A 17,066-nucleotide genomic window follows, 5' to 3' on the forward strand; every position below is an offset into this window, starting at 1 on the left:
GGACAGGGGAGATTTACCAGAGTGGTTCCACGGATGGAGGATTTTGTTGACAAGGTTAGGTTGGATAAGCTGGGTTTGTTCTCCCTGCACCGAAGGAGATTGAGGGAAGATTTAATATATGTACATGATTATGAACGGTTTAGATAAATTAGACAAGGAAAAACTGTTCCCTTTAACAAATGATACAAGGACTAGGGGGACACACGTTGAAAGTTTTGGGCAAAGGATGTAATGGGAATATGAGGAAAAATGTTTTTTTTAATGCAGCGAGTTGTAATGATCTGAAACTCGCTGCCCACAAGGGTGGTGGAAGCAGAGACTTCTAGAGAAAGTTGGATGGCCACCTGAGAGAAATAGATTTGGGCTACAGGGGTTGAGCCGGGGAGTGAGACTGACAGTGTAGCTCCGAGGAGAGCCGGCTTGGACTCGATGGGCCGAATGGCCTCCTGTGCTGTAAATGACTCTGTGATTCTAAAAACAGGGAACCTTTATAAAGCTGGAACAGCCACAGGCTAAACTGCAGAGAGATTTCCCCCACCACTGGCTGCAAAAGCCATTTTTAAAATTTAAGTTTAACAAAGTTGGAGAGAGGCAGCCTCCATTTTGAAGCACCATTGTAGCCTGCCGCGCCTTTCAAGCTGGAAGACCTGTGATTGGATGGCGAGCCTGCTGTCTGGCCATTAACTGGCCTCCCTGAGGACAGTTACGATAATTGCTGTTTCCCGCACAGTGTGGGCGTCTGACCCACACTTCAGGAAGTTCCTACCCCATATGTCAGTAATGGCTATTAGCTCAAACCCATTTATCTCTATTTTGTGCCATTAATTCATCATCATATGATGAATGCTTTGTGCATTAAGATAGAGAGCCTTTAATTTTAGCTTTGAACTATATTGTCTTGATGTGGCCTTAGTTCCTAATGAGCTGTTATCATTATTCAACTCTCTGTCCCTGATGCCATCTGCTGGATCTTACCCAAATTGCTACTCTGCTCTGCAAACTATGGATTTGCCCTCCCTCCCACTTACATTCACCAGAATGATACTGGGGCTAAAAGGGTTAAATTATGAGGGCAGGTTGCATAGACTGGGCTTGTACTCCCTTGAGTATAGAAGATTAATGGATGATCTAATTGAGATGTTTAAGATGGGTCGATAGAGAGAAACCATTTCCTGTGGTGGGGGGAGTCCAGAACAAGGGGGCATAACCTTAAAGTTAGAGCCAGGCTGTTCAGGAGTGATGTCAGGAAGCACTTCTTCACAAAAAGGGCAGTGGAAATCTGGAACACTCTATCTCACCCCCCACAGAGCTGTTGAGGCTGGGGTTCAATTGGAAATTTCAAAGCCGAGATTGATAGATTTTTGTTAGTTAAAGGGTTATGGAAGCAAGGCAGGTAGAGGAAGTTAAGATACAGATCAGCCACATGTAATTGAATGGTGGAACAGATGCGAGGGGTTGAATGGTCTCCTCCTGTGCCTACGTTCCACAGCAGCAACTTGCCAAGCCTATTTCGACAGCACCTTCCAAACCCATGACCTCTACCACCTAGAAGGACAAAGGCAGCAGCCACACACAAACAACAGCACCTACAAGTTCCCGTCCAAGTCACTCACCATCCTGCCTTATGGACTCTAGCATTTCAAGAAAATGGCTCACCTTCTCAGGGCATCTAGCGATGAGCAATAAACAGCAGCCTCCATAATGATGCCCATATTCCAAGAATGAATTTTAGATGAAAGGGAGTATGGTTTGCGGCCCGCGTTAGGCTCTTGTCCGCCGAGCTCCGTCTTTGCAACTTCACCATCAGCTCCTCCGCGTCAGCAGAGATGCCAGCACGCAAACCTCATCGCTTCAAGAAGGGCAATTCTCCCTCCTTTAACGTTTAGTTTGGTCTGGACTGTGCCATTTATGAACGGTACATCCATAAATTTCTAAAATAAAAATTGAACAACTAAAGTTCAAGTTTTAAAATGAGAGAACAATTCGTTTTACACCTTATCCTACATATTACAAAGTGGAATTGTTAGTGATTCAGTGTTATTCATTAAAGTGTTCAATTCATTTTCACCAGTGATTTAAGCAACTATTCTAACTATGACTGTGACCCACCTCCTGCCCCCTCCCTATTCTGCTCCATGTAGAGGGCCCGTGACCAGCCTCAGTAGGTTGGCTGCATTCCCCAGATCACTGGCTGCCTCTCTCTTAATCTCCATGATAGGTTCTATGAACAAACACGATGTCAGTAAGTTTGAATACCATTGTTTAGATGTGATCCATTTCAGTATTGTAACAGCGATGTTAAGGGTTGCCTGTACAGACACTCAGCAGAATGTGGGATTATACAGGGTCCCTTCTCCGATCTCTCACAGACTGATGCTGTGAAAGTTGTCTGGCTGTAAGAATTTGTGTGAAATGAGTATGCTTAGTCCGAGTCCAGCTACTGGTACGCACAGGGTCTCCAAAACAAACCTCTCACTAATGCCTAGATTGACAGCTCACTCCAAGAGACCGCAGGTAACTTTTTGGAGATCGATGGATGTTGCACTGGCACAGAAGAGGTTATGAAGCCCAAGGCTTCACGCACTGTCATGCCATTTCTGTGAGACTGGAAGGTGCCTCGCCTCCCACAGCCATCACCATTTCAGACAGGACACAATGGGTTTTTCAATGGGAATTCCCTTGAATCTGAGATTGGGGCTGAGCTTAATGTGGGTCTACCTGTCTGTGCCTGACCTCGGTTTGAGAGCTCGATGGTATCACTTGCAAAAATGCCTGACCCCCTTTGACCACCGGCCCATACTGACCCCCAGCCCCCACGGACCCCCAGTCCCCACTGACATGGCCCACATTGACCAGTGGAATTCAGTTATATTTGTAGGATTTAGAATCTCAGAATTTTACAACATGGGGAGTCAGTGGCGTCGTGGTAATATGACGGAACTAGTAATCCAACGGCTCAGGACAATGCCCAAGGGACACTGGTTCAAACCCTACCATGGCAGCTGTTGGAATTTAAATTCAATTAATTAATATGTTCCATTAATTGATTTAAAAAAATCTAGAACTGAAAGCTGGTCTCAGTAATGGTGCTATGAAACTATCATCGATTGTCGTAAAAACCCATCTGGTTCACTAATGTCCTTTAGGGAAGGAAATCTGCCATCCTTACCTGGTCTGGCCTACATGTGACTGCAGACCCACAGCAATGTGGTTGTCTCTAAACTGCCCTCTGAAATGGCCTAGCAAGACATTCAGTTGTCAAGGGCAATTAGGGATGGGCAACAAATGCTGGCCTTGCCAGTGATGCCCATATCCTATGAAAGAATTTTTTAAAATCACTCTCCCCATCCTGTCTATGTCCTCTCTCTGAAAGGATCCTGCACAAAGTCCAGTCCCCTGTCCTTTTTAGCTTTATTAACTTGCCTTTCCAGTTTAAAAGTCTCTACTGTATATTCCCTCTCCTTAGCCAAAATTTATCATCTCACATTTCTTTGTATTTGTAGTAAACTTATTTCTGTTTTGATTTTGGTGAGTTGTTTGCTATTTTTTTCCCATTACTCTTCCCTTCACCTCAGACCTGTTCCCTGGCTCCTTCCCTCTCCCCTCCGCTATTTCAGACGCGCCACATTGGGAATGGGAATTCCCCTCTATTGTTTTTTTGGAAGAAGAGGAGAAGCAATGGAAGCAGATTAAGCTTGTCAGGAGCTGTAGAAACACTCACTGCCCATCCAGCAGTGCCTCAAACCAGGGCGCACAGATTTAAGAAGTGATTTTTTTTTTGAGGGATTATTTATTGGCCAGGACATTGGGGGAACGCCCTGCTCTTTTTCCAATGATGTTTTTATATTCACCTGAGACGGAGCTGCGTATTAATATCTCGTCTGAAAGACAGCGGGATTAAAATTTGCCAAATGTAAAACTGGGGAAAATCATATTAATTTAGCACTGGGAAGGGTCAGTGTAAATCTGCACAGGCTTTAGTCCCACCGCTAAACCCATGGGGCCCATTTTTAAGCATTTCGGACAGAAGGCTAACACAGGCGTTTGCCCCTTGGAATATGTTATTGAGGGGTCTAATGCCTGTTTAAGGAACTCATGGAGAAATTGAGCGGAGTTAGGCCTAGGCCTGTCCCGCTCAGGTTTCAGGAGTTGGTGTCTTAACAGTGACCGGGCCTCACAGGTCCAGAGTGCACGTGGCAGCCACGAGCACGCCCTCTATCTCCTTCTGCCATATCCTGAGAGCCACTGCTGGTGAAGCAAATAGCAGCCCTCCCGAAGAGCCAGCTACCTGTGGAGGTGTGACAAGTGCCAGCAGCTTGCCTGGAATGAGGCCTGAGGGCCAATTTCAGGGCCAGCGTTGGGCCTATCTGGGCACGTGTTGCTCACAAAAAGGCTGCACCTGGGCCTGAAAACGGGTCCAGACTAAGTTCTAACCCCAGCACCTCCTGACAATGCTGCACTCCCTTGATGCTACAGTCAAGTGTCCGTCTCGGTTGCATACTCGAGTTTCTGGAATGGGCCTTGAACCCACAACCTTCTGACTCGGACCAAAATGTAACCCACTGAGCAAACTGACAGTCAAATGTAACCCACTGAGCAAACTGACACTCAGATGTAACCAACTGAGCAAACTGACACTCAGATGTAACCCACTGAGCAAACTGACACTCAGATGTAACCATCTGAGCAAACTGGCACTCAGATGTAACCCACTGAGCAAACTGACACTCAGATGTAACCCACTGAGCAAACTGACACTCGGATGTAACCCACTGAGCAAACTGACACTCGGATGTAACCCACTGAGCAAACTGACACTCAGATGTAACCAACTGAGCAAACTGGCACTCAGATGTAACCCACTGAGCAAACTGACACTCAGATGTAACCCACTGAGCAAACTGACACACAGATGTAACCCACTGAGCAAACTGACACTCAGATGTAACCCACTGAGCAAACTGACACTCAGATGTAACCCACTGAGCAAACTGACACTCAGATGTAACCCACTGAGCAAACTGACACTCAGATGTAACCCACTGAGCAAACTGACACTCAGATGTAACCCACTGAGCAAACTGACACTCCGATGTAACCCACTGAGCAAACTGACACTCAGATGTAACCCACTGAGCAAACTGACACTCAGATGCAGAAATGATGCATTTTTCATGGAAGTTGTTTTATTGTCAATGATGCCACATGAATATATTTTAAGTGAGGAAATAAATTAAACTTTGGTCCCAAGCTTCAGGATTGTATTCCAAGAATATCACACGTGGCCTCCCCAGACTGCGTGCCTGGTATCCATCCTCAGAACTAATTGCACTCCATCTTCAAAACAAACTTGCATTTATGCAGCATTTTTCATATCGCAGGAAGTCCCAAAGTGCTTTGCAGCCAATGAAGTACTTTTGAAGTGTCGTCACTGTTATGGTGTAGGAAACACAGCAGCCAATTTACGCACAGCAAGATCCCGTAAGCGGCAATGAGATAATTGACCAGATAATTTGTTTTTAGTGACATTAGTTGCGGGATAAATATTGACCAGTGCACTGGGAGAATTCCCTGCTCTTCGAGATAGTCTTTCAAATCCACCTGACGGGGACTCGGTTTAACACCTCATCTGAAAGGCAGCACCGTGCAACATTCTCACAGCGTCAGCCTGGATTGTGTGCTCAGAGACTGTGGAAGCGGTTTTGAATCTATGACTTTCTGATTTAGAGGGGAGGCACGACGAAACAAAATTCATTTTTAAAAGTGTGTTCCACAAGCAGAGTCCTTGTAAGTGGCTGTTGATTTTAATGTTGCTCCTGTGCCTCCTCCTTTCAGGTAGATTTTGTGGTGAGAAACTTCCAGAAGCCGTCATTTCCACCGACAGCCGACTCTGGATTGAATTCCGCAGCAGCAGCAACTGGGTGGGGAAAGGGTTCTCCGCTGTGTATGAAGGTACAAATATTTTTAAACAAAGTCATGTTTTTAGGGGGACGTTTTGCAAAATGATTGGTACCATCACTAATTAGATCTAGGCTAATTTAACAATCCATGTCCCATCCTCAATCCCACCCTCTGAAGTGTGTGCCAGTATCTGAGCTGGTGCTTGCATGGCATCAAGAGATGCCCCATGTGCAGGAAGCTTGGGCTCCCCTTTCTGCTCTGGCACAGGAGCTTCCACGTTTTAGGATGATGGAGACAGATTCAACAGTCGCCTTCAAAAGGGAATTGGATAAATACTGGAAGGAGAAAAAGAAAATTGCATGGATATGGGGAAAGAGCAAGGGAATTGGACTAATGGGATTGCTCTTCAAAAGAGCCAACACAGTCTCGATGGGCTGAATGGCCTCCTCCCTATGTTGTCCTGTTCTATAATTTTCAGCACCTGAAATGAAAGAGAGGGACAAGGGTTAACAAGGGTTAGTGGAATAGTAATCAAGAGAAAATGAGATTAAGGGCCACCGTAGCAGCTTAAGAATTTGAATTCAGTTCAAAAAATTAATAAAAGTGATCTTCAAGTTGACTGTCATAAAAACCCAACTGGTTCACTCAATTCCTTCAGGGAAGTTAATTGTCCTTACCCAGTCTGGCCTCTATGTGACTCCAGACTCATCCCTTAACTCTCTCTCTACTCTCTGAAGTTGCCTAGCAATGATCAAACTGCTACCAGAAGAAGGCCCAACCCCACCACCTCAGGGCAGCTAGGACTAGGCGCTGAATGGCGCCCTTCCCAGCAACACCCGTGTCCTCAGGATGAATACTTTTTAAAAAGCCAAGGGAAGTACCAATGAAAGGAAAAATAGACCAGTTTGCACCAGAAACACAACACACCGGGCACAGCTGAAAGGGGCAGTGGCGTTTTTGCTCCTTGCATAGGCACGGCCCTTTACGCCTGGTTGTGTAAAGGTCAGACTAAGGAAGGTGAGTTCACCATTGAGTGTTGGTGTATCAGTCTAGTGAGATCCCGATCCAGGACTACAGCGAGCAGTGACCTTTGAACTGAAGGGGGTTCTTTGCTGCTTCTCAAGGAGCAGTGATAGGTGTCCAGTTTGTGCCTGTTTCTTCTGACTCATCTGTGGCCTCTTCCTCTCCCTATTACTAAGTGATAGCTCTACAAACTCTGAAGCACGCAGCAGAATATAGTCATTTTGGAGATGGGGTTGTAGAGCAGAATGCTCCCCCTCCTCCCACCTCTGCCTCCCCCATTCTCTGACCAACTGATGCAGGCAATGGGACCTTTGCTTCTGTGGGTTGATGGTGAACTCGATTTAGGCTGTGGGAGTAGAATGGGCCTCGTTGAATCTTCATGCTGCTGGGGGTTTGTAGGTTTTAGACAAGTGTCAGTAGTTCAGGGTTCCGGTGGTGTAACCCTGTACTCCCAGAATCCCACCCGCTGTCATCTGCCCCTCAAAAATGGCGTTACTATCGACTGTTGTCATATGAAGGAACATATGGATTAGGAGCAGGAATAGGCCACTCGGCCGTTCGAGCCTGCTCCGCCATTCAATAAGTTCATGGCTGAACTGATTACTCCACATTTCCACCTACTGCCGATAACCTTCCACCCCCTTGCTTATCAAGAATCTATCTACTTCCACCTTAAAAATATTCAAAGACTCTGCTTCCACTGCCTTTTGAGGAAGAGAATTCCAGAGACTCACGACCCTCTGAGAGAAAAGATTTTTCCTCAGCTCTGTATTAAATGGGCGACCCCTTATTTTTAAACAGTGACCCCTAGTTCTAGATTCTCCCACAAGGGGAAACATCCTTTCCACATCCACCCTGTCAAGACCCCTCAGAATCTTATATGTTTCAATCAAGTCGCATCTTACTCTTCTAAATTCCAACAGATACAAGCCTAACCTGTCCAACCTTTCCTCATAAGACAACCCGCCCATTCCAGGTATCAGTCTAGTAAACCTTCTCTGTACTGCCTCCCAATGCATTTACATCCTTCCTTAAATAAGTAGACCAGTACTGTACACAGTACTCCAAATGTGGTCTCACCAATGCCCTGTAAAGCTGAAGCATAACCTCCCTACTTTTGTATTCAATTCCCCTCATGACATTCTATAAGCTTTCCTAATTACTTGCTGTACCTGCATACTAACCTTTGCGATTCATGCACTAGGACACCCAGATCCCTCTGCATCTCACAGCTCTGCAATCTCTCACCATTTAGATAATATGCTTTGTTATTCTTCCTGCCAATAGGACAATCTCACACTTTCCCACATTATACTCCATTTGCCAGGTCTTTACACACTCATTTAACCTGTCTGTATCCCTTTGTAGTCTCCTTATGTCCTCTTCACAACTTCCTTTCCTACCTATCTTTGTGTCATCAGCAAATTTAGCAACCATACCTTCGGTCCCTTCATCTAAGTCATTTATATAAATTGTAAGAAGTTGAGGCCCCAGCACAGATCCCTGTGGTACACCACTCATTACATCTTGCCAATCAGAAAATGACCCATTTATGCCTATTCTCTGTTTCCTGTTAGCTAACCAATCTTCTGTTCATGCCAATATGTTACCTCCTACACCGTGAGCTTTTATTTTCTGCAATGACCTTTGATCAAATGCTTTCTGGAAATCTAAGTACAATACTTCCACTGGTTCCCCTTTATCCACAGCACATGTAACTCCCTCAAAGAACTCCAATAAATTGGTTAAACATGATTTCACTTTCACAAAACCATGTTGACTGCCTGATTACCATGAATTTTTGTAAATGCCCTGCTATAACATCTTTAATAGCTTCTAACATTTGCCCTATGACAGATGTTAAGCTAACTGGCCTGTAGTTTCCTGCTTTCTGTCTCCCTCCCTTTTTGAGTAAAGGAGTTACATTCGCTATTTTCCAATGAAGAGGTACTGAGCCCCCACTCCTAATCCTGCACCTGTTCCTTACAGCAGGTGATAAAGGTCCCCTCACCCTCGCACTCCCTCAGGAATGTCGCCCTCACCCTCGCGCTCCCTCAGGAATGTCGCCCTCACCCTCGCGCTCCCTCAGGAATGTCGCCCTCACCCTCGCACTCCCTCAGGAATGTCGCCCTCACCCTCGCGCTCCCTCAGGAATGTCGCCCTCACCCTCTCACTCCCTCAGGAATGTTGCCCTCACCCTCTCATTCCCTCAGGAATGTTGCCCTCACCCTCGCACTCCATCAGGAATGTCCGCCTCACTCTTGCACTCCCTCAGGAATGTTGCCTCACCCTTGCACTCCGTCAGGAATGTCCGCCTCACCCTTGCACTCCCTCAGGAACGTCCCCCACATCCTTGCACTCTCAGGAACGTCCCCCTCACACTCTCACTCCCTCAGAGGAATGATTCCCCCTTACCCCTGCATCTCCGCAGAAATGACTCCTCACCTTTGCACTCCCTTGGGAATGTACCCCTCATCCTTGTACTCACCCAGTGAAATGACTCCCTCACCCTTGCTCTCCCTCAGGAATGTCCCCCTCACATGCTCAGGAATGTCCCTATCCTCCTTTACATCCTCAGGAGAATGTCTCCCTCACCCTCATGCTCTCTTGAGGGAATGTCCCCTCACCCATCCCCTGGAACCAGCCTCTCACACGAGGGAATGTAATGAAAATTACATTAAGATGAATGAAATGGTGTCCCAGCCATAACTTCCACTGTGTGTCCCAATGGAACCTTGGATGCTGGGCCTGTGATCTTGGACACTGGAGCCCAGCCCCTGTCCTGCGTTACATGGTCTGGGAAGGGGAGGCCACTGAGCTCCTCCCAGAGCACATTTGTACCCCCAGCCTGGTGTGACTCCCCGGCCGAAACCAGACAGCCCATGTCCCTCATACAAATCACTTGGGGTTGGAGGTTGAAAGCATCCCTGCATTGGACCAGTGATAGAGCCCTTCAGAATATCCAGGACTCCCCTGTGATTTGCACATCCCTCCATCACAGTCAGGACCAGGTGTTGCATTCACATCTGCTATTAGCATTTTTAATCCTTTGGAATGCTCTATTTCCACTCATTATTCTGGTCGTAGCCTTTTCTTTGGCCTTAAACTCTGGACTTCCCTTCCTAAACTCTGCACCTCTCTTTCTCCTCCTTTACGGTGCTCCTTAAAACTGACCTCTCTGACCAAGCTTTTGGTTACCTGTCCTAATATCTCCTTATGTGGCTCAGTGTCTAATTTTATCTGAAGACTCTGCTGTGAAGCACCTTGGGACGTTTTAATGCAAGTTGTTGTTAGAGTCTGTAAATGAATGTTTCTTTCCAATGGAGTGTCCGACCTCTTTCCAACTTTCCCCAGCAATCTGTGGAGGAGACATTCGGAAGGACACGGGACAGATTCAGTCTCCGAATTACCCCGATGACTACCGGCCATCCAAGGAATGCATCTGGAGGATCACCGTTGCCAAGGAGTTTCACGTAGGCCTTGTCTTCCAGGCCTTTGAGGTAAAGCTTCCCTTTTATGATTTGTTTGTGTAGATTTATTCTTCCACAAGGGAAGCTACTCGAGGTGTTCTCGATGACCAGACTCACTGACGACTCACCCTGGGAGCAGAACCCCAGCAGGGTTATTGTCCCCCCCTTTAGTCCATGCCACTGCTGTGGTTGGTAAGACAACTGCTCCGAGCCAGCCTACAATCACCTAGATCACCCAACCAGCCACCTCTTGTCAGAGGAGAGCTGCAACGTGATTGGTTGGTGAGTCACTACTGTTAGTGCATTTAAATATCTTAAAAAAAAAAGGGGAAAGTTTTTTTTGTTGAAAAAAAACCTCTGGTGATAAGGTGAGTACTACTAAAGTATTTTTTTTTTAAGGACTTTAGATTGGAGTGGGTAGAACAAGGCCCCTAGTGTAATTAGTATTTTTAATGAAGGGAGTAACTAATTCTTATCTTTGGCCTCCTTGTCTCGAGAGACAATGGATACGCGCCTGGAGGTGGTCAGTGGTTTGTGAAGCAGTGCCTGGAGTGGCTATAAAGGCCAATTCTAGAGTGACAGGCTCTTCCGCAGGTGCTGCAGAGAAATTTGTTTGTCGGGGCTGTTACACAGTTGGCTCTCCCCTTGCGCCTCTGTCTTTTTTCCTGCCAACTACTAAGTCTCTTCGACTCGCCACACTTTAGCCCCACCTTTATGGCTGCTCGCCAGCTCTGGCGAACGCTGGCAACTGGCTCCCACGACTTGTGATCAATGTCACAGGATTTCATGTCGCGTTTGCAGACGTCTTTAAAGCGGAGACATGGACGGCCGATGGGTCTCATACCAGTGGCGAGCTCACTGTACAATGTGTCTTTGGGGATCCTGCCATCTTCCATGCGGCTCACATGGCTAATCTAAGGGTAAGTCATGGTAGGAGAGCTCAGCCCCGTGATATGCTCCTCCTGTGCTATGTGGGAAATCAGGGTCGCTTCCAGTGTCCCTGCTAACCATTTGTGCAGGAAGTGTATCCAGCTGCAGCTACTGGCTATCGGCATTATGGAGCCGGAGCTGCGGGTGGATTCACTGTGGAGCATCCGCGATGCTGAGGACATCGTGGATAGCACGTTTAGTGAGGTGGTCACACCGCAGGTAATGGCTGCACAGGCAGAAAAGGGCTGGGTGACCACCAGACGGAGTAGCTGGCGCAGGCAGGTAGTGCAGGAGTCCCCTGTGGCCATCCCCCTCTCAAACAGATATACCACTTTGGATACTGTTGGGGAGGATGACCTCCCAGGGGAAAGCAGCAACAACCAAGTTCGTGGCACCACGGAGGGCTCTGCTGCACAGCAGGGGAGGAAAAGGGGTGGAAGAGCTATAGTGATAGGGGATTCTATCGTAAGGGGTGCAGATAGGCGTTTCTGTGGCCACAAACGAGACTCCAGGATGGTATGTTGCCTCCCTGGTGCTAGGGTAAAGGATGTCTCGGAGCGGCTGCAGGACATTCTGAAAGGGGAGGGTGAGCAGCCAGAGGTCGTGGTCCATATTGGTACTAACGACATAGGGAGGAAGAGAGATGAGGTCCTGCAAAGTGAATAGAGGGAGTTAGGCAGAAGGTTAAAAAGCAGGACCTCTAGGGTTGTAATCTCAGGATTACACCCTGTGCCACGTGCTAGTGAGGGTAGGAATAGGAGGATAAGGCAAATGAATGCATGGCTGAAGAGCTGGTGTAGGCGGGAGGGCTTCAGCTACTTGGATCATTGGGATCTCTTCTGGTTCAGAGGTGACCTGTACAAGAAGGACGGGTTGCATCTAAACTGGAGGGGGACCAATATCCTTGCGGGGAGGTTTGCTAGCACTACTCGGGAGGGTTTAAACTAGTCTTGCAGGGGGGTGGGACCCAAAATAGTAGTCTCTCCATGAGATAGTTGAGGTTAAAGCAAGCAAGTCCAGTAGGCAGGTCGGGCAGGGGCAGGACAGGGAGCGTGGAAGGTCTGGTAGGCTAAACTGCATTTACTTTAATGCAAGAAACCTTACAGGTAAGGCAGATGAACTCAGCATGGATCGGGACATGGGATTGTGATATTATAGCTATTACGGAAACGCAGTTGAGGGATGGGCAGGACTGGTAGCTCAATGTTCCGGGGTACCAATCCTTCCGGCATGACAGAGGTGGAGGTAAGAGAGGAGGGGGAGTTGCACTATTGATTAGGGAGGACATCACGGCAGTACTTAGAGAGGATATCCCGGGGGGAATGTCCAGCGAGGCCATATGGGTAGAACTTAGAAATAAGAAAGGGGTGATCACTTTGATGGGATCATACTATAGGCCCCCCAATAGTCAGAGGGAAGTGGAGGAGCATATATATAGGGAAATCACAGATAGGTGTAGGAATTATAGGGTTTTAATAGTAGGTGATTTTAACTTCCCTAATATTGACTGGGACTGCCTTAGTGCTAAGGGATCAGATGGGGAAGAATTTGTTAAGTGTGTCCAGGATAGTTTTCTGAAGCAGTATGTGGATGGCCTTACTAGAGAAGGGGCTACACTCGACCTCCTCTTAGGAAATGAGGATGGGCAGTGGTTGATGTGTCAGTGGAGAAGCACTTTGGTACCAGTGACCATAACTCAATCAGCTTCAAGATAGTTATGGAAAGGGATAGGACTGGTCCTCAGGTTGAAGTCCTAAATTGGGGGAAGGCTAATTTCGATGGCATCAGACAGGAACTCTCAAAAGTTGAAAGGGAGAGGCTGTTTACAGGTAAAGGGACATCTGGCAAGTGGGAGGCTTTTCAAAGTAAGATAGGAAGAGTTCAGGGCCGGCATGTTCCTGTTAGATGGAAGGGCAAGGCTGGCAAGTTTAGGAAACCTTGGTTGACGAGGGATATTGAGGGTCTGGTCAGGACAAAGAAGGAGGCATATGTCAGGTATAGGCAGCTGGGATCAAGCGAGTCCCTCGAGGAGTATAGGAGATGTCGGACTACACTTAAGAAGGAAATTAGGAGGGTGAAAAAGGGCCATGAGATTTCCCTGGCAGATAAGATAAAGGAGAATCCTAAAAGATTCTATAAGTATATTAAGAGTAAAAGGGTAGCTAGGGAGAGAGTAGGTCCTCTTAAGGATCAGTGTGGTAATCTATGTGTGGAGCCATCAGAAATGGGCGAGGTCTTAAATGAATACTTCTCGTCTGTATTTACCGTGGAGAAGGTCATGGAAGCTACTGAGTTCAAGGGACAGAACAGCGATATCCTGGACCATATCAACATTATGAAGGAGGAGGTGTTGGAGGTTTTGAAGCGCATTAAGGTGGATAAATCCCCAGGGCCTGACCAGGTGTATCCTAGGATGCTATGGGAAGCAAGGGAGGAGATTGTTGGGGCCCTGGCAGAGATTATTTTATCATCGTTAGCCACGGGTGAGGTACCAGAAGACTGGAGGACAGCTAATGTTGTGCCTTTATTTAAAAAGGGCAGCAGGGATAAGCCAGGGAACTACAGGCCGGTGAGCCTTACATCAGTGGTGGGAAAGTTATTGGAAGGGAGTCTGAAAGACAGGATTTCTATGCATTTGGAAAGGCATGGTCTGATTAGGGATAGTCAGCATGGCTTTTTGCGTGGGAAATCATGTCTCACGAATTTGATTGAGTTTTTCGAGGAGGTTGACAAAGAGGATTGACGAGGGCAGGGCGATGGACGTTGTCTACATGGACTTTAGCAAGGCCTTTGACAAGGTCCCGCATGGTAGGCTGGTCCAGAAGGTTCAAACACATGGGATCCAGGGTGAGCTAGCAAATTGGATACAAAATTGGCTTGGTGTCAGGAGGCAGAGGGTGGTAGTGGAGGGTTGTTTTTTAGATTGGAGGCCGGTGACCAGTGGTGTGCCACAGGGATCGGTGCTGGGCCCTCTGTTGTTTGTCATATATATTAATGACTTGGATGTGAATGTAGGGGGACATGATTAGTAAGTTTGCAGATGACACCAAAATTGGTGGTATAGTGAACAGTGAAGAAGGTTGTCTAAGGTTACAACAGGATATAGATCAACTGGGAAAGTGGGCAAGGGAGTGGCAAATGGAATTTAACGCAGACAAGTGTGAAGTGATGCATTTTGAGAAGTTAAACCAGGGCAGGACATATACAGTGAATGCCAGGGCCCTGGGGAGTGTTCTTGAGCAGAGAGACCTTGGGGTGCAAGTACATAGTTCCCTGAATGTGGCAACACAGGTAGACAGGGTGGTGAAGAAGGCATATGGCATGCTTGCCTTCATCGGCCGAGGCACTGAGTACAAGAGTTGGGACGTCATGTTACAGTTGTACATAACGTTGGATAGGCTGCATTTGGAGTACTGTGTGCAGTTCTGGTCGCCGCACTACAGAAAGATGTGATTAAGCTAGAGAGGGTGCAGAAAAGATTCACAAGGATGTTGCCTGGTTTGGAGGGCTTGAGTTATAAAGAGAGATTGGATAGGCTGGGTCTGTTTTCCCTGGAGCGAAGGAGGCTGAGAGGGGACAAGATAGAGGTATATAAAATTATGAGAGACATAGATACGGTAGATAGCCAGAGTCTGTTTCCCATGGTAGGGGTGACTAAAACTAGAGGGCGTAGATTTAAGGTGAGAGGGAGGAGGTTTAAAGAGGATCAAAGTGGTAACTTTTTCACACAAAGAATAGTGGGTATCTGGAATGAGCTGCCTGAGGAGGTGGTGGAGACAGAAACAGTAGCGACATTTAAGAGGCATCTGGACAGGTACTTGAATGAGCAAGGCATAGAGGGATATGGAATTAATGCAGGCAGGTGGGATTAGTATAGATAGGCATTATGGTTGGCATGGATGCGGTGGGCTGAAGGGCCTGTTTCTATACTGTAAGACTCTATGACTCACCCAACAGAACTCTCTCAGGCTCAGTGTTGAAAGCTCTAATTGACCCCCCCCATCCACAGCCTTTTGGGGAGAAAGTTTCAGATTTCCACTCAGTGAAAAAGTGGATCCTGATTTCCCTCCTGAATGGCCAGATTCTAATTGTAAGATTATGAAAGGATGGAGAGTGCCTCACATCTTGTCCCACCACTGCCCCCAGCCCCAGCCACTGATCGAATGCTCAGGTGCTGTTTAAGACTGGCCGGTTCCAGCAGTGGACCTGGAGATCACTGACTCTCTTGGACTGTATCTACCATCTCTGCTGTTTCTTATTGAACCAATAGGGCTCAGGACGTGAGAGGCCAAGTTTATTATTAGCTGGAACCCTCGGTGAGCAGCAGTAGTGCATCTCGTCCGGAAGAGGAGAGGGACAAAGCAGGTCAATCGGATTACATCAATTATATTGGCTGTAGAAAGTGACTGCACCAATCTTACTGAGACTGCCAATGTAACCAAAGCTGTTCCCATCTTAACTGCAACTGTACCAATCTTATCAAGACTGTGCCAACCTTACTGTCACGTATTCACTACTTGCTGATTTATCTCTCGGTCTCTTTTCGCGTGGGCGGTGCTCTGTCCTGTGTGTCTTGGTGGGTGGGCTTCTGCCCCATGTAACTTGGCTTCTCCCTAAGATCTCTCAGCACCACAGTCACCCTTAATATGACCCATCTCCCTTTCATGAATTAAACCTTGAGGTTGGAATCACAGTCAGAGTTGCTGCTACCTATCATGCTGAGAGATTGATTAGAATGGGCATATACTCTCTGGAATTTAGAAGAGTAAGAGTTGACTTGATTGAAACATATAAGATTCTGAGGAGTCTTGACAGGGTGGATGAGGAAAGGATGTTTCCCCTTGTGGGAGAATCTAGAACTAGGGGTCACTGTTTAAAAATAAGGAGTCGCCCATTTCAGACCGAGATGAGAAATCTTTTCTCTCAGAGGGTCGTGAATCTTTGAACTTCTCTTCCTCAAAAGGCGGTGAAAGCAGAGTCTTTGAATATTTTTAAGGCAGAGGTAGATAGATTCTTGATAAGAATGTGGAGTTGAGGTTACAATCAGATCAGCCATGATCTTGCTGAATGGCGGAGCAGGCTCGAGGGGCCGAGTGGCCGACTCCTCCTAATTTCTTCTGTTTGAATGGGTGTACAGTTTCAGGATAAGGAACCAATTATTTAGGACTGAGCTAAGGAGAAATTCTTCATTCAAAGGGTTGTGAATCTTTGGAATTCTCTCCCCCAGAGGGTTGTGGATGCTCCATCGTTGAATATATTGAAGACTGGGGTCGACAGAACTTTGCTCTCTCAGGGAATCGAGGGATATGAGGGCGGGAAACTGGAGTTGAGGCAAGAGATCAGCCATGATCATATTGAATAGTAGAGCAGACTTGAGGGGCCGAATGGTCTAATCTTGCTCCTATTTCTTATGTTGTTATGAGGGACTGTAATACAACAAGCCCCTGCTTGAGGATTTCATAGAATCATAGAAAATTTATGGTATAGAAAGAGGCCACTTGGCCCATCGTGTCTGTACCGGCCACCCAACCTAATCTCACTTTCCAGCATTTGTTCCGTAGCCCTGCAGATTACTTCAGGAGCTCATCCAGGCGCCTTTTAAATGAATTGAGGGTTTTTGCCTCAACTACCCTTTCAGGCAGTGAGTACCAGACCCCCGCCACCCTCTGGGTGAAAAAAATGTTTCAACTCCCCTCTAATCACTTTAAATCTATGCCCCCTAGTCACTGACCTCTCTGCTAA

The 17,066-nt window shown here is 47.0% G+C and overlaps 1 protein-coding gene across 5 annotated transcripts in view; it reads left to right on the forward strand.

Annotated features, from left to right (window-relative positions):
- LOC137355290 (tolloid-like protein 2) overlaps positions 1-17,066 on the forward strand; it is a 230,483-nt gene that overhangs the window by 172,079 nt on the left and 41,338 nt on the right. For all 5 annotated transcript variants that reach the window (XR_010970902.1, XM_068020251.1, XM_068020254.1 and 2 more), the window contains 2 exons: positions 5,836-5,952; positions 10,279-10,424. Coding sequence is in view for 4 of the 5 variants with exons in the window: in XM_068020251.1 (XP_067876352.1) it covers positions 5,836-5,952; positions 10,279-10,424 (263 nt within the window). In the remaining variant the exon portion in view is untranslated. The remainder of the gene's footprint in view (positions 1-5,835; positions 5,953-10,278; positions 10,425-17,066) is intronic.

Source organism: Heterodontus francisci, chromosome 42, assembly GCF_036365525.1.
Source record: "Heterodontus francisci isolate sHetFra1 chromosome 42, sHetFra1.hap1, whole genome shotgun sequence".
Taxonomy (NCBI): Eukaryota; Metazoa; Chordata; class Chondrichthyes; order Heterodontiformes; family Heterodontidae; genus Heterodontus; species Heterodontus francisci.